The sequence below is a fragment of the Protopterus annectens genome, chromosome 8.part1 (genome assembly GCF_019279795.1).
Source record: "Protopterus annectens isolate FY-2018-M chromosome 8.part1, PAN1.0, whole genome shotgun sequence".
NCBI lineage: Eukaryota > Metazoa > Chordata > Ceratodontiformes > Protopteridae > Protopterus > Protopterus annectens.
This window is the reverse complement of record NC_056742.1, coordinates 138,049,138-138,076,358: the sequence shown is the minus strand read 5'-3', so window position 1 is coordinate 138,076,358 and position 27,221 is coordinate 138,049,138. Positions and strand designations below refer to the sequence as shown.

The following is a 27,221-nucleotide window of genomic DNA, read 5'->3' as shown; positions in this document are numbered from 1 at the left end:
TAGGGAGATGGGACCTCAGTTTAACATCTCATTTGAAGGATGGCATACTCGGGAGCACAGCATTCCCCTTATGCTGCACTGCAGTGATGGAAAATTAATCCCAGTACCTGGTATAGGACTAGAAACAACAGCCTTCTGATCTTTCAGCACCAAATGTAGGGGTGCTGCCTGTTGAGCCACTGGCAGTCATGTTTGTTATTCTGTTGTCCACATTTCTCTTATTCTTAATATGATGTGAACTGGTTCTTGATCCTTGGACTCGGTGTCTACTAGTCCTCACCTGGCATATGTTTTCTTGAAAGAATATTAATGTTAATTACCATTTCCTTGGAAATATTTTTAGATCAAGTATTCCAAGTCCATTTTTTGTCTGTGGATATATTGTCTGTCAGACTACCTTTTCAATGTTCTACCCAGTAATTTAGGCTTGATACTGTACCTTAGATGTATAGAAGCAAGGACCAGTCCTCTCACATGCTTACCATAATGATAGATGCATAAGACCAGGTCTGCCTTCCTCTGTCGTCCTACCATCCTTCCTCCTACTATTCATAGGCCGCCACCTAAGTATCTGAATGCCATAACTGAAAAACTAATTTGCCTCCCTGTGAGGCAGCAGCATCTTGCAGCGAAATGTCTGATTTTTTTATATCCAAGTTAGGAGTGAATGTCAGTCTTTGTAATACTTAGATGTATGAAGTATTAAAGATGCACTGAATGCTAGAGTTTCTGGAGTTAGTTCCATGGTATAAAGGGGATAAAACCCAGACTGGGTTGGGAAAAGTGTGCGACCAAGATCAGCTTGCCTATCCTAGGGAGATAAAATAATTGCTGTGCTAACTCATTGCCTCCTGTAAAATAGATGTGAGGTAGCCTTCAGGCTACAGGAAACATGAGAGGTACAGCATGTTAAGAAATGCAGAGCATTTTAACCAAGGGATTTAGATAATGAGAAATGGAAACCTCTGCTAGCCTAGGCTTTGTAAGTAGGTAGTGAGTCTGCCAGACACTAAAGGGAGGAGACTGAGACTACACAAACTGTTCCCCAGTGGGTGATGCAGAGGATGTTGTGTTGGCGCCCTCTAATAGTTCCTGATGGCTGATTGAAGTAATGTCTCCACCTTGGGGTTATTGGCCCAAGGCAATCATTCTCTCTCAGTCTAGCCAAGTTGCAAACTTTCTTGCTGGCATTGGACTGTTGTATATGTGTGTGTGTGTGTGTATATATATATATATATATATATATATATATGTTAAAAGTTTACAAAGATCCCAGTCTGACAGAGTAAATGCTTCTGTCAAAGGAATAGCTGTAAGCTCATTGTTGGTCCTATGACATATCAAAAACTAATTAAGGTCATACTTTGAACTGTTTTCAGTCTGCTAAATTAGAAACAATTTTTCAAGTAAGAAAATACTGAGGTAATTTATTTCATTGATGGAATTCTCAAGCAAGAAGTGATTCTGTAAAAATAAATAAATAACTGTAATGAAGAAGCAGGTGCACATAAAAAAACAAGAATATGAGCATGTAAAGAATCCAATAATAAACAGGAATGACACCACAGAGTACTATGTAAAAGTACTTCAGTAATGCAGTGTAAAAGTTAACCGCTTTTGTCCTTAACACATAAAATAGGACTTCGTCAGAGCAAACTTAATCCACATGAATTCTACTTTTAAACTGCCCCAGCTCAACGTGAAATAATTTAATAGCAGTTTTCATTGGTCCAGAATTAATTAGTAAGCCAATTAATCACCAACAAAACTTATAAAATCAAAAAAAAAAAAAATGCCATCAAAAAACATTTGTATTGTAATAGGCGCATTACTAAATTGTTATATTAAAGTCCTGAAGTATCATCACCAATCTTGATGTGCATAAGTAAATGAAATGTTAAAATTATGTAAGAAAATGTTAAACAGATCAGTCCACATGTTAATAATTTATAAATACATTTACAAATTCAAATAATTAAATATTTAAAAACAATAAATCAGCGTATTTCATTAAAACTGAAATTTCATGTGTACATATATTGGACTGCTATATATCCTTTGGAAAATTGCAATTTTGCAGCTTTCATCTTGAGAATTGGCGCAGTAATGAGGATTGGCACAATAAATACAGCATCATTTTATCCGGGGGATTCATAACGTTCAGCTTCAATTGCCGGTGCAACTCTCTGTATTATAACTTCGTCTCCCAGTTACCATCTCTGGGACTGATGTGAATTTTTTTCAACAATAGCAAGGTAAAACTTTGTAAATGTGGAACAAATTAGGGAGTGCTTATATAAGCAAATTAAATGTATAAATACCTATTCATACCTTACTATTCCTTACTCTCCCTTCTTCACTCACTTCCTTACTTCTATCAATTTCTCTCTCCTGACTTTCTCTCTAAATCTACCATAAACCTGCCTTTCTTTCACTTTATTTTGCAATTCATGTTTGTATTATACTAACGTACTTTTAATTTCTCTGTAAACTGGCTAAAATTTCTCTTAACTATTAAATAATTGTCTTATAACTTGTATCTGTTCTTAATCAATGTTTTCATATTTTGTCTAATTTGGTATAATTATTTAAACTGTACTTGTTTTTTGTATTTTTAAAGACTGTAAAATATTTATTCTTACAATCTTTTGTAATACTTTGGAGCTTTACTCCCCAGGCCTCTGCTGAAAATGGGCTCCTACCCAGTTGTATTTTCCCTGTAATCAAATGTCAGTACCTAACTAATAATAATTAATTCTCAGATGACTTAGTTGTTATGTTGTAGTTATGTTCAGAAATTGTTTTTTTAAGATAGCGTTCCAGCTTACCAATGTAAAAGCTCAGATAGGTGGAACATTTTGCAACATGCACCACTCCTTTATTATTCAAATTGCCACTCTGTTAATAAACCCTAATTTGATATTGGGGGGGCCTATATCAATGCATTCCCTCTCATAGATGTCATAATATTGTTTACAAAAAATGCACCTTTTTATTCCCCATTTCTTACCTGTTCAATCATTTCATATTTCATATCAAATAATCTCTTCAAGTTATTAGACATTGTGTGAACAAAACAAGGTTGCTGACCCACAATAGCTAAAACTGATGGACCTTGTTCTAAAAATATTCCAGTTTTTGTTAATAATGTATTTTTACCTTGTCAGCAGTATTGCTGGATTGTACTACAACTGTTATCTCTAAAGCACATTTTTGCACTGTGATCTGTTTGTTACTTGATGTTACCAGTTTAGAGTAATCACCCAAAAGGGGCTTATAACATACTCCCCACTGTTGAATAACATGTTTACAAATATCTTCAACCATTTTTTTGGGATATCCCCATCAGTAAACATATTAGTCAGTGTTTCCTTATTGACCCTTTAATGTTCCATGGAAAAAATCATATGTGGCAACCTAATGCACTGTCCCTTTACCAAACTTTTTTGTTTGCTAAAGGGGAAAACTATTAAAATGTTAGTATACATTGCTAAAGGTTGGTTTACTATAAATATTAGGACAAAATCCCAAGCTTGTATTAGTAATAGTGCCTAAATAATTAATAGAAAAATCTATCAAATTGAAAAGTAAATTTTAAAAAAGTAGTGGACTTCTTTAAATAATTAATAAAATCATCAGTTCCATCCCATTAAATAAAAGCATCATCCAAAAATTGCAGGTACAGCCTGCAGCTCCTTTAATATACTAAGGGAGAATAAGAACATTTCCCTTTCCAGGTATATAATACCATGTTAACATAAGAAGGTGCACATGCTATTCCCATATTGACCCCCTGAATCTGTTTGTAGATTTCATCATCGAGGTATATAAAATTGTTTTCCAAAACCAATTCCATAAAATCCATTAATAAACTGATGTCATTACTTTCCAAAAAATCACAAAAGAAATGACTTCTTGAACAACTGTTACCCATCCACCTTAGGAATACAAGTAAACAGATCAACCACATCATAGCATTATATAAGCAAATTAACTATATAAATACCTGTTCATACCTTACTATTCCTTACTCTCCCTTCTTCACTCACTTCCTTACTTCTATCAATTTCTCTCCCCTGGCTTTCTGTCTAAATATACCATAAACCTGCTTTTCTCTTACTTCATATTGCAATTCATGTTTGTATTATACTAACTTACTTTTAATTTATCTGTAAACAGGCTAAAAATTCTCTTAACTATTAAATCATTTTCATATAAAATGCAAACTGAGTTCCATAATTCTTTTGTGTCTTACCAATAAATCCCTTGAATCTTTTAACTTATGTGTTGGCAATTCACACAAATGCTTAGATATTCTATCAGTATAGACAGCCAAGCTACTTCCAAGATGGCTGCACACTGAGTAACAGTTTGTTTCAAGCTCTCCCTGTGTGAAAACAGAAACTCAGCAGAGAAGGCCAGTAGACTTGTGTTTATGGATACATTTCATTAAATGGCTAGTAAGTGCACTGCCTGGATGCCAGGAATAAATAAACACAGAAGACTTGGAAAAAAATCAGCAACAAAAAGTGAAAAAGTAACACTGCCAGGGCAGAGTTCTGCAGCTGTTCAGCAAAAGGTAATGCAACCTTCAGACATGACTTCCAGTAATCTACAGGAAGATAAAAGACAACTGCATACAGACCTGGTTAAAATAAACAAAATACTGGTAGAGTATATCAACGCAAACAACAAAAGGCTGGAACAAATGGAAGAAGATTTAAAGAGATATTCAGATAATATGATAAAGCTGCAAAAATCAGAGGTTGAAATGAAGAAAAGGTTGGCTGAATATGAGACTGCTCAGGATGAGATGTTTCAAAAAATAGTAGAATTAGAAGACAGAACACACAGGGAAAACCTGAGATTTTCAGCTATACCTGAAAAGCTCGAAGGAAAGACTGCATTAATTTTATGAAAGCACAAATAAGCAACTGGACTGGTATTCCACAGCAGGAACTGTTAGTTGAATGGGCACATCATGTTTATGCTCCAAACCTAGTCATAAGAAAGCAGCCTAAACCTATAATAGTAAGGATGCAATCCTATCAGCAGAAGGAGTTGATTCTAACAAAACTGTGGAAGAAGGACAAAATATTAAAAGTGGGAGATAGCAGAGTGTTGGTTTGTGGAGCATGATTACTCATTGTACACCAGACAAAAGAGAAGTAAATTCATTCCACTATTCAGAAAATGTCAAGATGCAGGTGTGAGATTCAAACTGCTGTATCCAGCTGTGTCTTCAAGGTATTCTTCCCTGGAGAGAGAAAGTAATTTTTTGATGAAATACAAGAGTCTGTCCAACAAAAATTGAGCTGTGAAACAGAAGGAGATTCTGCTTCTTGTTCTTCTGGTAATAAGACCACAGAGAGACTGTACCTGTGAAACCTTTTCCAGCATTTCAATGGAAAATACTGGAGAGAAGGAAGAGAGCATGAGAGTTTACTAGAAGAATTGAGAGTATGTTGGAAATGAAGCAGAGACAGGATTTGGGTGATGGAGCAGAGCAGTAATAAAATCAATAACATAATATAATTATTGCATTGTAATCCCACATTTGTGACATATGACAAAACAAGAAAATCTAGAAATATTGGACTTTCAAAATTTGTTTCATGTGTGGGGGACTCTAAAGTATATGCCCTACTTCATATCATTAATGCGCAGAAAAATTATTTGGGGAGAGGAAGAGAGGGGAGAATGCTAACTGTAAGTAAAGAAAACACTTTATTTTCTTAATAGAACTGTATTTGTGGTGCATGGTTTTCTTTGCATGCTATTTTTAAGTGTAATGGGGATTGTAAACAGGTGTTGTTTTTCTTTTTCTCCCCTCTTCTTTTATTTTCTTCTTGTACAGTTTTGAGAAATATAGGCAGTGCAATGATCAAAAAACAAAGGGAGCCTGGTTAAAAAGGCATGACAAAGTTCAAATTAATGTGCTTTTTTCATTCTTGTATGAGGAAATGACTGATTAAGGACCTTTGTTTTAAAAGAGAGAGCAAGTAAATGAAAAAAGAATATTGAATAATATGAGGATTTTTTTCTAGCAGTTGCATGTAAGTATACTAAGTAGCATTTCTGCAGCTGATCTTCACGTCAACATGGAGACAATCTGATAAAGAGAAACTGGAGGCAGTTTGGTTGAAAGGGATTCACTGAGGGGAAAAGAAAAAAAAAGAACAGAAAAATTGGCTAGGACATAATATTTTCTGAAAACAATCAGGTTTTCCCAGGTGTGACATCTTTAAAGATAATGCAAAACCAATGAGATCTGAAGTAAAGTTTTCTCAGCTTAAAATGCATGGGGATATTAATATAAACATGTGCTTTTGTTTTTTTTCTTTTCACCCTTCTCTCTTTTTCTTTGTTTAGTTTTAAGAAATGTAGGCACTGCAATGAAGAAACAAAAAAGGAGGAGGGGAGGAGATGGGGAGAGAGGAAGGGTCTGGTTAAGAGAGTTTGCAAAAGAAAAATCAGTGTGCTTTTTCCTATACTTGTGACTGGGTTAAAACCCTAGGCATTATCCAGTAACAAGTTTATTACAAAACATCTAAATAAACAAGAATATTGAATATTATAAGGCTTTTTTTTTAATAAACAAGGTACCCTTAACAGTTTTGTCTCTGGTTTGCATGCCACTAGAAGACAGTTTGATAAAGAGATATGGCTTGGAGAAAGTGCTCACTGAAAGCAATTAAGTGTTTTCTCGACTTGGAAAGCTATAAAGACATACAAAATCAAATAGCACTTACTAGTAGCACAGGCTGTACCATGCATCTTAGTATGACTAACCTTTCTTTTTGGTTAACTTTAGCCTGGCTGTGCAGCTTTCAACTTAGAACTTATGTTCTTATTAGTAAGCAAAAACTTCAATATTTGCAGATCTACATAGTTTTGTGTGTTATTATTAAGTTAATAAATTTTAGGAGGGTTTTTTGTTTGTTCTGTTTGGGGGCATTCCAAAAAATGAAAAGATCTGTAAGATGTGGCATAGGCATAAGTGACAAGAAACAACTATATAAAAGACCAACCAGCTGAACAATATGTACATGTAACATAAAAGTTGGAACTAGGCATTTAACAAAAAAGCAGTTATACATAAAAGGTGGTAATAACTATATAAGAAAGTGATGCTTTATGTAAAGTCTTTCAATCTGTATTGTCTTACAGATAAACATAAAAAAAAAAGAGTAGTGAATTATATTTAAAAAATGTAGAGTGCAAATAGCTATGCTACAGGAGACATACCTGGAAAGAACTGAACATGTGAATTTGATAAAGACAGTTTTCAGTATGGTTACTCAGTGGAATAGCTGGGGCAAAGGGAAAGAGGAGTACTTATATTAATTGCAAGAGGAGCTCCAATAGTGATAGAAAAGGGAAAAAATATAATGGTAAATACATAGTATTAAGGGGCTACTGGCTAGGGAGGAGGGTTACACTGGCATGCATTCACCTCTCCCCTAAAACTGCTATAATGGAGCTTAAGAAAATTCTGGGAGAAATAATCAGTTTTCAGCAAGGCATATTATTTATCGGCGAAGACAGGAATTTGGTTTGCAACAGTGAAGATGTGTTGGGGGGGCTAAAAGGGAAATATAACAAAGGATTGCAGATTTTTGAAGAAATTTATAAAAATATTTGGCGTGGAAGATGTGAATTCAGTACTAGGAGTTCGGACTGAATTTACATATTACTCACCAAGATACAAAAACTGGGCTATGCTAAATAGATTTTGTATCTCACAGGAACATGTGCACTTAATTGAAGGTCTTGAAATGCACCCAATAACTATTTCAGATCATGTGCCAATAATAACTAAAATACAAATGCAAGGTTATAAAATAAAAATAAGACACTGGTGCTTTCTCACCCATCGGCTGAAAAGAGAGGAATTCAAGGAATGGGTTTTGGAAATAATTCAGGAGCTACTAGAAAAGATAGAATTTTCTTTTGAAAACATAGCTAGGGAGTGGGATACAATTAAAGTGGAGTTTAAAACTAGGGTGGAAATAAAAGAAAGGGAGATTTGATTAAACAGCAACAATAATTACTTAGAGGGATTGACAAATGTTAAAGTATTGCAAACTAGGGGGAATCTCTCAGAACAAGAAAAGGAGCAACTGCAGAATGCTAAAAAGAAAATAAGGGATTACTTTGACAATATGCACAAGTTTAGAAAGATTGCTGTTAAGCAACTGTTTTTTGATAATAATTATAGAGCACAAAAACTTTTAACACAACTCAAGCAACAGAAAGTGAAAAAGAGCTGTTACCAAGCTTAGGGAGCCTATAACAAGGTAGATAACAAGAGACCCTGTAGAAGTATTAGAAATAGTTTTGGAAATGTTATGATAGTTTGTATAAAGCAGAGAAATATGGAAATCAAGAAAAGGTACAAATGGAAATATTTTTGGAAGAATTAAATATGTCCAGATTAGAGGTAGATGAGGCTGAAGCACTAACAGTTAGGATAGGAAGGGATGAGATAAAAATGGCTGTTTAACCAAGCTACAGAAAAGTCCCCAGGAATAGATGGTATTCCTGTAGAAGTTTAGAAGTTAGGAGGGAAAAAAGCTGATAAAGATCTGGAAGGTTTTGTTTAACAGTATTTTAAGAGGAGAAGTGCCAGCATCCTGGAAGAAGGCATTGGTAACAGTAATACCTAAAGAGGGTAAAGATCCATCAGATCCAGCTTCATACAGGCCCATTTCAATACTAAACAATGATTTTAAAGTATTTATATCTGTAGTGGCTAAAAAAGTGGCAAAAGTGATATCAAAATTGATAGAATGGATCATTGTGGTTTTGTGGAGGGGAGGCAAACATTTGACGATATTAACAGGACATTGATGATACAGAGGGAAACAGAATGTAAGAAAATACCACTTTTGTTGGTGGGTCTTGATGCAGAGAAAACATTTGACAGAGTAGAGGAGGACTTCATGAGCAGAGCAATTGAAGCATTTGCTTTCCCTGATCCAATTATAAGGTTCATTAGAAGAATATGTGAGGGATCTGAGATGCTAATTAAGGTGGGTGAAGTCCTCTGATATTTTTTTTGCATGAGTAGAGGAACCAGGCAGGGTTGTCCACTTTCCCTTTTGTTGTTTGCATTATATTCAAAACTATTAGCAAAGAAAATAAGCGATCCAGAAATTCAAGGACATAATTGGTATGGTAGTCAGGAAAAGCTGGCTGTATTTGCAGATGATATTATTTTATACATGACAAAACCAGAAAGGGACATTACAGTGTTGTGGAACATTTTAAGACCGTTTCAGATCTTGGTATACATAACTAATGAAGCTAAAATAAAGGCAATAACAATAAATTATGTACCCACACACAAACTGGTCAAACAATATCCATATTTATGGGGACATGATAAATTGACATATTTAGGAGTATGGGTTAGAAATGACTCTGTTGTGGCAACTAAGAATATGTGGTAAGAGACTAAACAGAGATAATACAAAATTGAGAAACTGGAAGCTTTGTTATATGGATATGGATACTAAGATACAGGCCATTAAATGTTTTTAGTCCCTTTAGTCTTATACACAGGTCAGGCATATTTTTATCAACCAGAGGAGAAGCTGTGGATAGCAAAGAAAAAAAGAGTTGAATGGTTTTATCTGGGAAGGGAAGACAACAAGGGTCAAGTGGGATAAACCTGATTCTTCCAATAGAACAAGGTGGACTAGGATTACCCAATTTGAGGGGGTATTTTACAGCAACACAGTTAAGGCTCTTGTACATATCACAAGCAGAAAACTATAATTCAAAGTGGAGAGGAATTGATACACGGAGAAAGCTCAAGAAATAAGGAGAGATTGGGATTTGGTATGCAGACTCTTAAGGAGAACAACAAAAACATGCAGAGTATTATATTTATAATAACAGGGATAATTCTAAGAACCAAACCAGCACAAGAATGGAGATGAGATTTTGCCGATAGGGATGACTGTGGTCAGGGGTACAGATAATAGGCAAGAGGGGGGCTGGAATTTATTGGAGAAAACTGGCAAATGAACCAAGGTATTGCAAGCAAATAACTAGAAAGGGAAATGTAATAGAATGGGCAGAGGCCAAAAATGTATTTGGGCTGCAAGTTAGAGATTGCCTTCCCTATCAAGGATTGATATCAGAGTGTAGGCAAAGAGAAAGAAATAGGGGGCTTCTGAATGAAAGACCAGCACTGGTACAGTTTTTAATAGAATCTAGAACAGAAGCTGCCATTAAAAAGGAATAATTAGTAAAGCATATAAAATACTCCATGATAATTATAAGAATCAATCAGATGAGCTTAGAGAGGATTGGAAAGAGAGATTGGATAAGCAATTCACAAAGAGACAATGGGAGGATATATGTATGTCTCCTGAATATGCAACAAAGTCTCAAAGATTTGGGATCTTTGCCTGGAAGTGTTTTACATAGGTATTTTTATACCCCAAGTAGACTCCAAAGAATTTTTCCTCAGGTGGATAGCAAGTGTTGGAGGTATGACCGGCAAGAAAGAGGTGGCTAGGAACATATTCTTTGGGAGTGTGATGAGCTGTGCGACTTTAGGGATTCGCTGCAAACTGCTGTGTCAAAGATGCTGAGTGAGCATAGTGGATTTACTTGGGAGATGATTTTTTTGAGTTATTATACAAAATTGGAATTGCCTAGACATAGTGAACCCTTGCTGAGTCAAATTATGGTAGCTGCCAAAAAAAAGCTATTACTAGAAAATGGAAATCAAAATTTAGACCAACTTTGCTAGAATTAGTGAATATAGTAACATAGGTAAAACAACTGGAACTGGGATCCTTAGAAAAGGGAGGGAGCAAACCACATAGGAAAAAATGGGAATTGTAGGAACAATATATGCAGAGCAGGAACAAGGTTTAAGAGGCAGGATTTGAATGAGCCATATAATGCTTAAATGACGATGACTGGATAAATTATAAGTGATGTGTAATGTTTGCAACTACAGTTGTTTCAATGGTGCCTGTGATGTAGATTGTTTGTAAATAAAGTGGTGTCATGTAGTTTGTTTTTAATTTGTATAAATGTAAAATTGTCTATGTCATGTGTGAAAATTTAATAAAGATGTTTGTTGAGAATAAAATTACACGGCCAATGGATGATAAGTCGTTAAACCTTTATTCACCATGATAGGTCTAAGAGGTGGTTCCAGTATATTTTATGCACCTTAGGAATGCCAAAAATGTAGGAATTTTTGGTGAAGGACATTTCAAAAATTTGTGTACTTCCACACTCAACATTGAAGCATACAATCATACAAATGAAGATCAATATTTCTATAGGCAATATTTACCATATTCCTGGAAACTAATGAATACATGGCCTCATCTTGTAGAATAGTGAACATTCTACTAGAATAATCACTCGAATCAAAAATAACAGCATACCCTTCCTTGTCTGATTTCATAATTCTAATCAATCTTTAGTTAACGCATTCAAAAGCTGTCTCTTACCCTGCGTGAGTTTAAATTTATGTTTTTACCTGTTTTTTCTCCCTGCAAAGGTATACCTCTTATTTACAGGTCTTAAAAATTTACAGTAGGGGTGGGGTGGTAGATTATAGACACTTTGTTTTTAAAACTTCATTGGGGTGGAATTTTTGCCTTTATTCTGAAATTGTGAAGCTAAAGTTAACTTCCTCATACGTCATGTTCTAAAAGAGAATTGGCTAAGTCAAAATATATCATAGGACTAAATCTTGAGTCCTGTTTTAAATAATAAAAAAAATTCTAGTGTTATATTAACGTGGCTATAATTGAAGATATTAAACCTGTTGTGTGTTAATATTATACCTCCATAGTCATAGTTTCCCTCGGTCTAACCAGAATTCCTAAATGTTTGGGATATGGGCTCCAACTCCAGATAATAGTAGTAATATGTAGTCCAGCACTATGGCAGTCCCATCTCCTTAAGAAGTCTATTGGACTCTGTAGATATTTTCTAGGTGCAGTTTGAAGTAATGAAATTTTCATTATGAATGAAGTGCATTATTTAATGGCGTGGCAATACACAGCTCATGAGGAAAGCAAATAAAAACTATGTTCCCTTTCATAGCAGCGCTAATAAAGACAGGTGTTTATTTACTTCCTTCTATCAAAAAAAAAAAAAAACAGTGCCAGCACTCAGCTTTCAACAAACCTGTGAATTAAAGGCTTCCATTTTCATATTAAGGAGAAAAGAACACATTCATGAGAAGAATCAATTCATTATTAATCATCATTAACCTCTTTTTTCCCACTTTCTACATAGAGTTACGGCATTTTAACTGTTTCCACCTCTCTCAATAAAGTGCCACTTTCCTGCCCTTTTGCACAATCATGCCTGACTGTCACAGGTCTTCTCTCACACAATCTGTCCCTCTCTTTGCTAGGTGTCCTTGTATCCTCTTACCTTCATTGCTCTTCTAAAAGTTCTTCAATAAATTTTATTCTGCTTTCTTTTACTTATATCTGAACCACCATAATCTGCTCTCTTTGACCATCTCTGCAAATGGTTCCACTTTGGCTTCTGCTCTGCTGTTATAATTTCTTTGTCTGTTCTACAGGGTGCATCCTTATTACCAATCTTAGGCACTTCATCTCCATCACCTCTATCTTCCTCAACTACTCTGCCTTCACTGCCCAGGTTTCTGAACCATATAGAAGTACTAATTTCACCACTGTTTTGTACACCTTACATTTCAGCTTCTTTAGCTTTTCACACATGCTATCCCTGACAATTTGAGCCACTAGGCTGCAGCCCTTCCAGTTGTAGCCTTGGCTTTCTTATTTAGACTTCCCTTCTTTTCATCTACCCTTCCCATATACATGAAGCTGTTAACTTGTTTCACTATTTTCAGCTTGTCCATATTTCCTTCATTGGCTGCCTTGACTCAGTTTTGTCCCATGTGCCTTCAGTTTTACAATCCATTTCCCCATCATTTGCCAAGGTTCCTTTTCAAGGTCTGCTTGTAATGCCACTTTATCTGCATATAGTAACTGTGTTGGTCTGTCCCCTCCAACCTATTTGTTAAAGTAGTCTGTCACCATTTGTGAATATCAGTGGGCTCAGAGCTGAACCCTTATTCACCCCCACTACCACTGGGAACCTCTGTGTGAGTCCGAATGCTGCTCATACTTGTGTTATTGGTCCTTGTACTTAGCCTGCACCAGTTCTACCAATGTTTCAGGATTTGAACTGTCACAGGACTGCCCAGATCAACTTTCTTGGGACCTTGTTATAGTATTTCTCCAAGCCTAGGAATGCAGAGTTGGACTCTTTCCTTATCTCTAGCTTCTTTTCCTCTGCCTGTCTCACTGTGAACATCTGGTAGGTTGTGCTTCATCCTAATCTGAATCTGAACCTATCATTTCCCATCTTACATTTTGTGTTTTTGATTATTCATTTATCAATCACTCCCTTCAGCAGTTTTTGTGGCAGGAGTTTGATACCTCCGTACTGCTCACAGTTGTAAATATCCCCTTTGTTCTTTTGCACTGTTAATAGAATGATTATTCTCCAGTCATTTGGGATATGCCTTTTTCTCCTTACTGTAGTGTGTGTCCTCAGGAGCCCTTTCTTCCCTAATCTCTTGATCATATCTGTTATGACCTCATCTGAACCTGCTGCTTTCCCTGACTTTATGTTCCTTAGTACTTTTCTCACTTCTAGGGTGGGGTCTTCTTTCTCTTTCTTCATAGGCTATGCATAGAGCTGTGCAACCTTTGTGGGGTTTTCTTCATTCAGAAGCTTCTGGAAGTACTCCTTCCATCTGCTCTTGATATTCTGTGGACTGGCAAGCAGTCTGTTGCTGGCATTCCTTATGAATGGTGTGTGCTGATTGTCTTCCTTATCTTTCTGTCACTACTTTGCAACCTTATACAGTATCTTTGTACCATCTTCTAATTCAATTGCCAGAAGTTGGTAAAATGCCTCTAAAGTCTTTTACTTTGTTATTGCGACTGCTGTCTTAGCCTGTTAGATAGATAACTAGCATTCATTCTTAGCCTGGTCTGGTTTTCCTATCTCTCACTTTTTTCCTCCACATCATCCTTTTGATAACTTTCTAGACTTCTGTATTCCACTACCAGTTTTTTATGTACTTTTTTCCATACCTGGTTCGACCACTTATTTGTTCTGTAGTCTTCACACATGCTCCTTTGAGACTCTGCCATCCTTCAACTCCACCTATTTTCTCTTCTTTTTGAGGTGTTAGCTCCCAGAGAATTTCCTTGAACTGTTGTGCTTTCACTTCAAGAAGTTTCTAGGTCTTCTAGTTTCTGTTGATTTTGGAGCCTTCTCTGACCACTTCCTATAGCTAATTATGGCCAACAGTGGTTTATGCTGTCAGTTGATGGTTTCACTGTGGATGACATTGCAGTGTCTGATCTGATTTTACTCCAGTGCACGTTCTTTGCAAGGATGAAGTCTACCTTTGTTGCATGTTTACTACTTTTGCTGTGACTGTCTTAACCATGTGTTGGCCACCATGAAGCCGTTTGCAACATAGAAATCTAGAATGGCCTCTCCTTTATTCCTGTTGCCCAAGAATCAGTCCATTCTACCTCATGCAAAGAGTTTGCATTACTTGCAGCCTGCTATCATTACATTCAGTGGATCACTTGCATCTTAGGTTCTTTTTAGGTTTGTGTAGGGTGTGCCAGTCTTGACAGGCCACAATTCTGTGACAACATGGTCTCATTTTTTCATTTTTCATTGTACACCCAAAATTAACAGATACGTGTAAGGATATTTATTTTATAAGATATTTAAATGTATGGTTTGGATGAGAAAACTGCAGTATAAAACCCACTTTTTTGTTTTATTTGCATTCATATTTAATGTATGCCATTCACAACTTTTCCACATTTTTGAAGGTATAGTAAATCTGTTTCCTGTGCTATGAAGTGTTAACTGGGTGCTATAGCTGTGAGTTAGAAGAACAAATGTGGGATCCTCTCATAAACTGTCCATTTTTATTTCAGGGTTTTATAATTGAATGTCACCCTTGGATTATGTTAGTTTCCTAATGATTAAGATTTTGTTTTCCTTTTTTTTTCCTGTATTACAGAAAAGCGACAGGATAATGGAAGAGTGTACTTTGTTAACCACAACACACGGACCACTCAGTGGGAGGATCCCCGGACTCAAGGGTATGAGAGAAATTATAGAGAAGTGGTGTGTGGTCTTTCCAGCCCACACATATATTTAGAAACTCATAAAAATTTGCAATAATTTTTTCTTCATATATCTGCATTTATTTTTGGTTTAGAAGGAGTGAATTGTCACTGAATAGATGAGTTGCTTTTTTAAAACTTCAGTTATCTGAATATTTGCATTGCTGAGATATATTCAGCTGAGAGACATTATCAGCCCACGTGTGAATAAACCTGAAACACAGAGCCTAACAGACAGACAAATCTGCTAACTAAAACCCCCATAAATTTTTAAAGTGACAGAAACCTTAATAGACCCTCCTCAAATCTGATTTGAGTATTACTTTTATATGCCCCACAAAATGTTATCTTTTTTATAATCCTGTACACTGCCATGTGAAAGAAAGCTTCCGTGTCCACTATCAGTTTGCGTTTTGGGGGGAGTAAACATAGCATTCAGCACTTTAATCAGTTTAGTTGTGTTGCATTTGTGAGAGCGAAAAAAGTCATGCTGTAAGTTTGGTTTTAAATATTTGTAAGAAAACATGTGTTGCATTTCCTTGTGGTAAATGTGCTGACTCAAAGAGCCACAAGGGGAAAGGATCTTATTTTTAGCTGCCTTGCCCTGTTGCTGGTATCTAGCACAGACTATAGTACTGCTGAAGCATTTCTGTTCAGTGTTTTACTGATCTACATGGTTGCTTGGCAACAACCCTCATCAATTTTTTTTTTAATACCTTGTTGCTGTTCTTTATTTTTAATTTAAGAGTTACATTTGTGGTACAGAAACATTGGATGTGCCAACAAAATAGATATGTATTACAGTAAAGGGACAGAATGTAAGCCCTGCATTGCTGATTTTCCAGATAGATTCCTTTATCACCTTCCCATGCGAGTCCCTGTTTAGGTGTGGAGCCTGTCTCTTAAAATAGATTTGTTACATATGGCTAAATTGTAAAATGAGAACATAATAGCAGGCTGCAGCAAATAATTGTGATTTCTATGGCAGTAACCTTTTGAAATGCTGGGACCCACTTTAGCAAGTCCCATAATGCTGAAACTGAATGGCCGAAAAAGTAGACTTGTATATATTAAGCCCGAGATGGCCATTTCTTGGAATATTCCCTTTTCTCCAAGATATGGTGATCTAGAAAGTCATTATAATATACAAGTTTGGGGGACTTTCCCATCCCCGCATTGATGGGTGCAGGGAGATTTGCCCCCTGTAAAAAAAAGAAGTGTAAAAGAGGGGCACCTTGTTTGCTGTTTGCTCTTTTGCTGTTTTTGCATGTGTGCACTCATGATTATAATTCTGAAGATTTCATTGCGAGCCTTCCAGGGCTATATGGTTGCACTTGACATTTCCAAACTAAAGGCAATATACTTACTGTAGCTGTTGATTTTGCTTGGATCACACTTAATGCAACTACTGATTTGGGGAATCTTTGGGGACCACTTAGGGTAAATACGTATTTTTATGTGCAGTACAGAAGCCATCACCAAGGGTAGTTGTATCTTTAAGTCCATTTTCCCTTGTCCACAGTTTTACTAGTCAGTTAGTACAGTTAGTTTAACCACCACTAGCATTTAATAATTTTGTACATGTCTGCTTTTCAAACAAGCAAAAATGACACAGCAAAAACCAAATTTTAATTAGTAATGTGTGGTTAAGTATAATAAAATCTTGTGTTTGAATAGCAGCACAAGTGCTGGAAGGAGCGAGCTGGGAGGGTTAGAGTGAATGACTGCTGCTGGCTATGGCTGACTGCATTGATGTCACTTGCAGGATTGCAGATGTGGCTCACTGCATTGGTACCACTTGCAGGAGTACAGATGTGGCTCACTGCATTGGTGTTACTTGCAGGAGTGTAGATGTGGCACACTGCATTGGTGTCACTTGCAGGAGTGCAGATGCAGCTCACTGTATTACTTTCACTTGCAGGAGAGTAGATGTGGCTCACTGCATTGGTGTCACTTGCAGGAGTGGCTTACTGCTTTGGCAGCACCTCAGTGAGCCCTCACAGTAGTGTGTGTGATTCTCCATATGACTCAGAGGCATCATAAATGAAAACACATGTAGTTCTTCTGATGCACCTAAAGAGGAGATCACAAGGCCACTGATGGGGAAGAAGTTAGGGTGACTGATTCGACTGGCCTACTGACTGTTATGCTCCCTGCCACTAAACTCTGGCCTGCAATAGAAGTGAGGCTGGTGAGTCCTCAGGGAACAAATTGGTCTTAGACCTCTCCCCCTGGCAGTGAAGGGCCCTGGTATCTGTTGCATCTCAGATGGCATTAGTGAGCCTCACAGTCAGGGAAAAATGGGTTATAGTACTCAGATTTCCTGGTGACAGAGCCATTATATGCCCCAAGGATTTGGGGGCTGCTTAGCCACCGAGTGACCTTGTTCTTATACCCCAAGAGAAAGTGGAGTGAATGGTTCAACTTGTAAGGTGGAGGAGTCATTGGGTTAGTAAAGTGAAAAGTGGGGGAAAATGAAGATCATTCTGAGGTAGGTTTTTTCTCATTGCATCTCTACCCTTGTGACCTTAGTTTCTCCTGCCTGTCGCAGGACATTGTGATGTTTTTTTACAGACATTTTTGCACAGTCACAAGGTAAGTTTAAGAAGATGATTCCCAACAGTCAGTGGCCTAACATTCCACATGGACTGCCCACTTACATTTTCAGAACTTTTCTCCCAGTTTTAGTTGTTACAGCTTACACGAGAAAAAAAGTCTATAGGCTTAGGTGCCTTTAACACATTGATGCTGCAGTGTTAATCATGCTTGCAGTGCTAATTGTGTTGGCAGTCTTGTCCCATTAACATTCACAGTGTTCTTGTCTCATTGTAACTTAATAATGGCTCTTATAGGTTCATAGTTTCATAGGTGTTTACTAGGCTAATGACCACAAGGGCCTTTTAAGCCTAGCCATGTATCCCAAATCTCTGACAAGTTCTGATACCCTTGATAGGTGTAAGCATGGGCCTGGGAGATGTACACTTTACAGGTTACCTGTTTGCATCAGAGACAAAGGTGCCAAACCAGGGATGAATTTCCAGTTTCCCATCCAATTGTCCAGGTTGCACTTGAATTGGATTAGGGAGGAACTGTGCTTCACATGGATGGGGAGCCTGTTCCATAGAGGGGGTCTCTGGGATACATACCTATCTCTCCAGCAAGTCCTATTCATATCACAGGCAAGGTTTAAGTCTTTAGAATGGGTCATTCTCATACTGTTTGTTTTGTGGATATGCAGGAGGTCCATCAGAGTGGGGTGTGACAATGCCCTGTATGCCAGGCATAGATCTCCCCTCAAAAGCATATAGGAGACAGAATACAGGGATAGGGCCTTGAGGCGGTCTGCATAGGACATATTACATTCTTTTAGTGAGAAACCTCTGTAAATGTTCCAGTTGTTGGATATGCCTTGTTAGGTACATACCAAAGGGGGCATTATACTCAATGATAGGTCTGATGAATGCCGAATACAATGGAACAATAACTTCCTTGGACTTAGAGGCCATACCTTTGTTTATAAGCTGTGCAACATAGAATGATTTCCTCAACACTGTAGACACATGGTTATCAAAGGCTAGATTACTATCTATGTGTGTGCCTAAGTCCCTGACTACTGGGTCAACTCTAAGGGATGTGTTGTCAATATGATAGTTACCAGGGATGGATGACTTCCCAAAGGATACTATTATGCATTTCTTGGCATTTAGTTTTAGTCCATGACTCTGACACCAGTTGTTTGTATGTGTCAGCCCGTCCTGGAGAACATTTGTGTCACTGTGAGATTCAATGCCAGCTCCTAATTTTCAATCATCTGCAAATTTAGTCAGCCAGAGACCACTGACATTGGCCTTGACTTCTGAGAAGTAAATGCCAAAAAGGAGCAGTCCAAGGACTGATCCCTGAGTGACTCCAATTGTGACTGGCCTCTTTGTAGAGATGGACTCCCCAATTCTAACTTCCTGGGTCTTGTCTGTGAGCCAGTTGGCTATCCACCGGGTGACATACGAGTTTGTACCTTACCGCTTGAGTTTGTCAGCAATGCCTGAGTGGGGTATTGTGTCAAATGCCTTGGCCAGGTCAAGGTAGGCAGTGTGCGCGATTTTGCCCTCATCCATTGCTTTGGTGATCTTCTCAAAGAAGTCCACCAGGTTGAGTAGCCATGATCTGCCCCTGACAAAACCAAACTGGGCTGGGCCAGTGTCTGGAGGTTTACTATGTCTCCATTGATCATCTCAGTGATAATTTTTTCCATGGCTTTACATATAAGACTAGTGAGACTTATGGGTCTGTAGATGGCCCACCTTTGTGCAGAGGGATGACTGTTGCCTTTCTCCATTCATCAGGCATGAAGCCTGTTTGGAGGCTGCAGTTAAATAGTAATTCCTTTAAAGTACCCATCACTCAGTACACTTTAATCTTTATGATAGACAGGCTTGCTGCTTCACTGTTTGAGCCTGCATTCTTGGTGACATTGATGTTTGCATTTTGGAAGATTATCTCCCTAGTGGCCATCCCCAATGCATATATGAACTTAGAGCTTTCTCTCTAAGTAAAAATAATGCAGGTGACTCTCTCTACTCCAGCTGTATAGCAAAAATCTGGAACACCATACCCCTTAACATCAGAACTACAGCCAAAAAATCCATTTTCAAAAACCTCCTCAAATCCCATTTAGCTAGGTCTTGGATATGTAACTGCACCGACCCAGGCTAACCTACCTACACTACCTTTTATAACAAGTATCCACTATAAATAAGTAAACCTAAGATGCTACCCATAAAAAATATCACCTACACGCCATGGAAACAGCATTTATTTTCCCTTAGAAAGCCTGACCATTTTATAACTAGCTATACTACACCACATATAAATATATAGGTAGAACACTTCCTTTACTAGTACTGTTTCTGTATGCTCCTCAATACTCTCATTATTTCTTCCATCTCTCTTATACAGTAGACTTCCAGATAGTACCCCAACTTACAGAATAATGCCGACATACTATAGCACACGGAAATCACACACTTACAAAAGTTAGCAGACTAGTCAACAATGCTTTATGTTTTACTTACTAATCATCTTATGTGTACAACAGAATTGTTTACAGCTACAATATGAATCAAACTATGTTTTAATATCTCATTATACTATCTACTGATCATGTGTTTAAAAAAATCAACTTCCCTCTTCCTCCTTTTTGCATCAGTGTATACAAAATATTTTATGTAATGTTTTCTCTCACTTTCTACTTTTTAACTGTTACATGTTGTACTTTTAGGCCTCCAACTCTATGTTGAAGTATTGTCTTATATATTTTGTGGTAGTGTTATTTTTGTACTTTTTGTATTTTGCATTTTTGTATTATTGTATTGTATTGTATATTTTTTCTTAATGGAGCTTTTCCCCCCGGACCTCCACTGAAAACAGGCAGCCTGCCCAGTTGGACTTCCCCGGTACGCAAATGTAAAATAAATTAAATAAATAAAATAAAAGCTTCTGGCCCACATATGTATGAAGTTATGTCTGAGCTTTCAGAAAGACCAGATGTCTCTTAAGATTAATCTAGGTTTCCTCCTGAAGGTAGTTTCTGAGTTCTTGAAGTAGGCTTTTTGTCTCCTCGTTTACTTTAGCAGAACAGAAACCGTGGAAGAGGTGAGCCTTTCACACACTGTTTCCTACCCTCAGTTGTTGTATGAAACAGATACAGAAGTTTATGAACATAGGTCAGTTGCTGATTTATTCCAGGGACAAAAGGACTTGCACTCATAGCTCTCAACCTATTAGAATGAGAAATCTGGACAAAGCCATCAGTAATGGGGGGGGGGGGGGCAAAGGCCCAAAAATAGGGACATTTTTAAATATTGCTCTTACACTCTTAGAAAATTGATAGAACAACAGTTTTTTATTAGGATGCATTTTCTGAAGGATTTGAAGTCTGCAACTCAAATGTCTGTCATTATTTTGTGTCTTCCACCCTCAATGATTTGCCCGAAAACTACAGTTTTTTGAGAAACGAACTCAAAATATGAGGCATAAATCTGGACATTCTGTGAAAATCTGTACAGTTGAGAGATATACTTGCACTTGCTAAGTATACACACACCATGTAGATTACCACTAGCATAATCTTTTGCCTTCAGGAGGTGACCACCTTTGGTGAATGTTTCCATTGCAGTACACTCCATTGAATAGTTGCCTCTGGGGCTTATTTAAAAAAGTCTCCATTGCAGACATTTGCACTATGACTAATGGATCTCTATGCTTACCTTTACTATGTATTATTGGTTTCACAAATGAATGGAAGAACTTGGTCTTCTTTGATGCAACTTGACTCCAGGATTCAGCCTTCTCACATATCAGCCCTGGTTAATACTGTTTGTGGTTTAGCTCAGTTAAGGACTCATCTGTGGGTCCTCACTGCTAGATATAATATAAATTTTCTTGCCATTAAAAATTATTTAGGTGAGGGGCACTTGTTGTCCTTCTAGATATTTAAAAACATTTTGCAATTTAAAATATGATGGTTTAACAATGATAGTTAAAAAAGGCATATTCCTTCATTCATCTGTGATCTTGGGTAGCTTGGTCACTCCTCCATGCAGTCTCTGCTGTTGCATTTCCATATAAGTCAAAGGTATACTTCTATTTACGTTGGTGTATTATTTTTAACTGTTTAGGTGTTGAAGTTTCATTATTATTTTTGATTTGCTGGAAAATGCTTGCTAGTATCCTGAGGGTAAATTGGTAGGCTTTGGGGTTGAAGTGTGCTTATGTATCTGTTTGTAATTTCACAATGTGCATCAGAATGTCTATGTGCACCTCCCTGAGTGTGGGATCTTCCTGTTGGTGTAAAGGATGATCCAAATGAGGGACCCCATCAAGTAGGCTTCTCTCACAAGTTGTCTGATATTTTAAAAATGTATCTGTTATACACTACTTGTACAGCTCAGTGGAATGAACATTGTTAAAACTTAGCAAGCTTTGTACAGGAGAGCAAGCCATCTGCACCTCTTGCTATGTGAAAGCGGCATATTCCACTCCTCCAGTGTTATATTGTACATTACCTTGGGATAGCAGGAGTACTTTACATATTTGCAAGGTGCACCCCTTTCACTTAGGCAGTATGACCTCTAAGTTAGATGATACTGTTCAATGTTGGGATGTATAGTAAAGCAGCCTGCTAATTAGAATAACTCACGGAATGTTACATTAATTGTTATTTTCCTGTAACTCCCGGGGAAACAGTTACTATTTGAAGCATGAGATGTCCTTTATATAGCTTCAAATCCTGACAGGAAAATAACTGCAAATTAAAATAAAGTAAGTTTCATTTTTAAAACCACCTATCTTATAGTCAGATCACCTTAACACATAAAGCCATCCATACCCCATCCACCTGCCCTGCAATTAGTCCCCTACTCCAATTTCAGATTGTGCTCTTTGGTCAAATAATAAACAGCTGCTCATCATCTGCAAACCACAGAGGGTAGGTGGGGTCAGTTTCTGTCCCAGTATTGTAGCTAGAACTTGGAAAATAGGTCTATCACACACCTTCATTTTTCAAACCATTACTAAAAGAGCTCCTCTCTGCCTCTTGGCTTTGTCCTTGCTCCTCATCTAGGACATAGCTCTCGAACACCATTCATCACCTTTCTTATACCTCCCTTTAAAGCACTAAATCACTAAACCTACTTTTCTCCTTCTAATACCTCACTTTATTGTACTTTTTAAACTACTATACCTACTTCAAATTAACACAAACAAACTATTATTCTATCACCGCTTCTCTGTTAATGCTCAAACTTATCTCCTCTTAGAGTTCACTCTTGTATTTCTTAAATTACTTCTACCTGTTTTATACACCTCTCTTTGTCTGTAAAGTCTCACTATGAGCTTTGTAAATTTAATGTTTATGAATATCAATACAAATTTTGTCATACTGACTACTATGCTATGTATTCACCGAAACTGCATTATAACATTTGTTACTGTAGATACTGATTGCATTCAATATGATACCTTGGAGCTTTTTTCTCCAGCCTTCCACCGAAAAAGGGCACTTGTGCCCAGCTGGACTTTCCTGGTAAACAAATGCCAGTAAAGTTTTAATTATTTAAATTATTTTCATTTTTGAAGGTGGTGGATTTCTCTGATTTTTATCAGTGAAGTCTGTAGTGTTTTTTCATATTTGTAGATAGCAGCAATTAAAAAAAAATAATAATGTTATTATGTCTATAATGAAAATTACCTGGCAATACCAGAAGGCACACTACAACAAAAGAAATATCACACCTCATCACTAAATATCCCATTGTGGTAAAATTCTTAAGGAATTAGAGGAACCCCCTGCCTTCATAAATGAAAGCAAGCCACCACATCTACATCTCCCATCTGTAAAAATGTATTTCAGTGACTTCTCAGACTAATACGATTGCAGTTAGAATGAAGTCCACCATGGTAAAGAAGCAAGAATTGACCTATGTGCTGTTAAGATAACTTACTGACTTCACTGTCCAGAAAAAATGTACCACTACCAGACTTGATAGTTCAACAACATCCAGTCCAGTATAGAAGCATATTTTTTTCAACAAGCTGTAACCTTGAGCCATACTAAAAAGCATAAACTGCAGTAGTATCAAGATAGCTTTTTAACAAAAAAGTGTATAAAAACTAAAATCATTAAAAAAATAAAATAAAATCATCAAATAAAAAAGACATTTACTTAAAAAGTAAAACTTCACAGCATAAATTCTAAATGTTGAACTTACTGCAATTTAAACAAAGTAGAACTAAAAAAGTTACGGGAGTCTGAATCCTTAGTAAAAAATTGTATAACTGGAATAACTGAATGGGAGGGGTTAGCTAGGGGCAATTGATATGTCAGTCAGTGAGACACTTAGTATGGGGGAGTTACACTTCAGTTGTTTGGCCTTTGATGGTGTTCAGACTGTTTTGCCTACCTGAAGGTACAACTTATTCTTTAATTTGGGGAACCTCCCAGTAGAGAAGGGGAACAGCCTAAACACAGGAGTTTCAGCATATCATCACCCCTGAAATTTCATTGAGTATTGTTTGTGTATGCTCTACATTTTCTGCCATCTGCTGGCTGATAAGGACAGAGCCAGTGCAGACCCAGCAGTACCCAAATGTAAGTGCATGCTCCCTCACATCCAGCTCAGCTATAGATACTGATTATTAGTTAAAACTCTCTAGTCTGTGCACGAGCTAGCATTTGTTTAAAATGTAGGTGCTGCATGTGGAGTCCCCCCTATCTCTCCAAGCTTGAGTGAGCTATCACCAGTCACTTATTCCCTTGCTTCCCCAGCTGTGTTCTCCAGTACTTGGGCTCAGTAATTAAACTAGCTGAGATGCATTGTAGTCTGGGCTCCATCTGTCTACACTATTAAACTCACAATTATGGAGACTTCATGACTAATCATTGTTTAGACTTGTAATGGAACGCATGAAGGACAGAATTAGAAAACCAAAGTAAAACTTCAGTCTCATAGTAATGGTAAATATAGCATGGTTTATATTGTTGTTCACATTAGTAATTTTCTGGGACAGTGTGGTTTTCTACTAGATGCATTACATCTCTGGGGATTAAGTAGGGCATTAATATAATCCCTTGTCATACCTTATTAAGTAGTAAAACTCATTTGTCATTTTGTACTAGTAAAATGAAAGACTTTTACCTGAGAAATGTTGCTATCTTTTAACAGCTTGCATACATCTGTATAAAGCTCAGGCTTCATTTTTCTGCATATTTCTGAATCTGCGACAGCACTGGGTTAGGATATTCGGAGCCCACACTTCTGTACAGAAATGTAACAACCCTGTCAAAGCATGTATCTTTTCCCTTGCAAGAACTCCTCATGTCACTGATTGGGGCTGTATTTTTCTGGATACTATCCTTAAAAAAAATTTCCCATGTCCTGATTCACAGCCATCATTTTTGCCGATTTGGCTTTTCTACTTGTGCTTGTAGATCTGTGCTGTGATGTGTTATTTTACGGTTAATTTGGCCACATCCACATACTGTTCCACATACCATTATGGTGTCAGTATGCACCCCTTTATTAAGTTTTAAAAAGTGAGCATGTTGAGTGACCGATGTAAATTGCAACAAAACATGACTCAGAATTCTCTTCTCCAAATATTTTGTATGTTCAGAAGCACACCTCAACCAAATATAACTTTGCTTAAGGTATTGCGATCTTAAACCAGGTTGTATTTATCACGGAGGTATGAATGGGGATTCTTCTGTCATTCAGACAGGTACATGTTTAAATTTAAAGGAACCTAAATATGAGTATTGAAATTTGTTGCTTTTTTGTTGAAGGGCCAGGGCTTGTAGTACTGATGTTGTATAAGTCTGGTAGGAAGCCATTTAGGTGGCTTTCAGTGATGGAACATTAAATAAGGAAGGTTGGAAGAATCCACTTTCATCAGATGTAAGTTTTGTAAGCTGTAATGGACCCCTTAAGTGATGTGCCTTGTTACCCTTAATTGCATTACATGTTGTGAAGTACGGATATTTAATAATTTGACTTGTCTGTAAGCATGAGCCCTGTAATGTATCGTTATAAATAAGCAATATATATATATATATATATATATATATATAAAACCAAAAACATGCTAATGACAGCACAGTGTGCATATGAGGTTATCATTGGGTTGAATCATTTTATTTTTTTCACAGAGATGTGGGAAGATGGACTGTTTTGTGATGTATTTAATAATGTTCCACAGTGCATATGTATAGGGCACCTTATATCATTTGTACAATACATTAAGAGGAGCAAACACAATTTAAAATTGAGAATTGAAAGTGATACCTAGATATGACTCAACATTCTTCATTTTTTTGAGAGCTCGAGCATAGGTAAACGTTCTCATGTTCTGCTCTGCACCTTTGCTCATCACTTACATTTAAGTTTTGTTTATCTGATTCATGCTTTGTTTATTCCCTCATGTCTCTCAACCTGTGAGCATGAAAAAGTTGTAAGCACTAGTTTTTACAAATCATAATAGAGGATCAAAAAGGGGAGCAGTTTATTCAGAATAGAGAGTCATTAGATAGTAGACCATATACAGTTAATGGTAATGAATCTTTGTGCTAACTTAGTTCACTTATTTAATAATTTATGTACCCTTAAATGGATCCAACGTTGAGATGAAAATCACCAAATCTAGGAAGAACAAGGCTAAATTCGAGGGTCAAAGTCATTCTGCTATGCCTAACTAGTAGCACTTGAAATATGTGATCCTGTTGTATTCATAGAAAGGAGATTGTCCTGTCTTTGTTCATCTACAAAATTTCCAGTAAATGTATAATTACACTCGATCAGTCTAAAGCATCTAAGCCTACTTTTTACTGGGCTTGATTCAAACAGTAGTTTATGCCTGGGGCAAAGTATGCTGTCTTGAGCTTTTGTTTCTTACAAGTATGGTTGTGATTCCAAGAATAGGCTTGCCTAATTCCTAGGCAATGTATGCAAAAAAGGAAACCAGGAAATAACCCCAGAAGGTAACACTCAATAGTTTTCAGCGGTAGAGTTGGAAGATAGCACTCGTAGTTTTCGTTGGACTCCCCCCCCCCCTTATCCTTGCTTTTGGAGAGAGCAGGTTTAACAAGAATCTTCTGGCTAACTGCTACCATCACCCTCATAGCCTCAGAAAAATAACAGATTTACACACCTTAGAGAGACTGATTGCTGCATATGCTTCATTAACAAAAGGATCTAATTGTCTTTTCTTCCACATAACTATCTTTTTTTTTATCTTGCAATTGTCTTCATTGACAGTCTACTTCTTCTGAATATAAATAACATTGTGTTTTGTAAATACTTAAGTAGTGTTACCTAGTATGTTAACCATTTCCTCACAGAATATTTGGGGACCTAAAGAAGTTGTATAAACCTGTACATGTGATATTGTCATGGTTCTCTTCAGCTTTCCAGTAAAAGATGTTTGCTAGAGTAGATTTATATTGCCATTATATTATTTTTAACACACTGCACCTCTTTA

At 36.9% G+C, this 27,221-nt stretch overlaps 1 protein-coding gene across 5 annotated transcripts in view; it reads left to right on the top strand.

The window, feature by feature from the left end:
• WWP2 (WW domain containing E3 ubiquitin protein ligase 2) overlaps positions 1-27,221 on the top strand; it is a 1,859,587-nt gene that overhangs the window by 1,438,505 nt on the left and 393,861 nt on the right. For all 5 annotated transcript variants that reach the window (XM_044081781.1, XM_044081779.1, XM_044081780.1 and 2 more), the window contains one exon: positions 15,083-15,164. In XM_044081781.1, the coding sequence (XP_043937716.1) occupies positions 15,083-15,164 (82 nt within the window). The remainder of the gene's footprint in view (positions 1-15,082; positions 15,165-27,221) is intronic.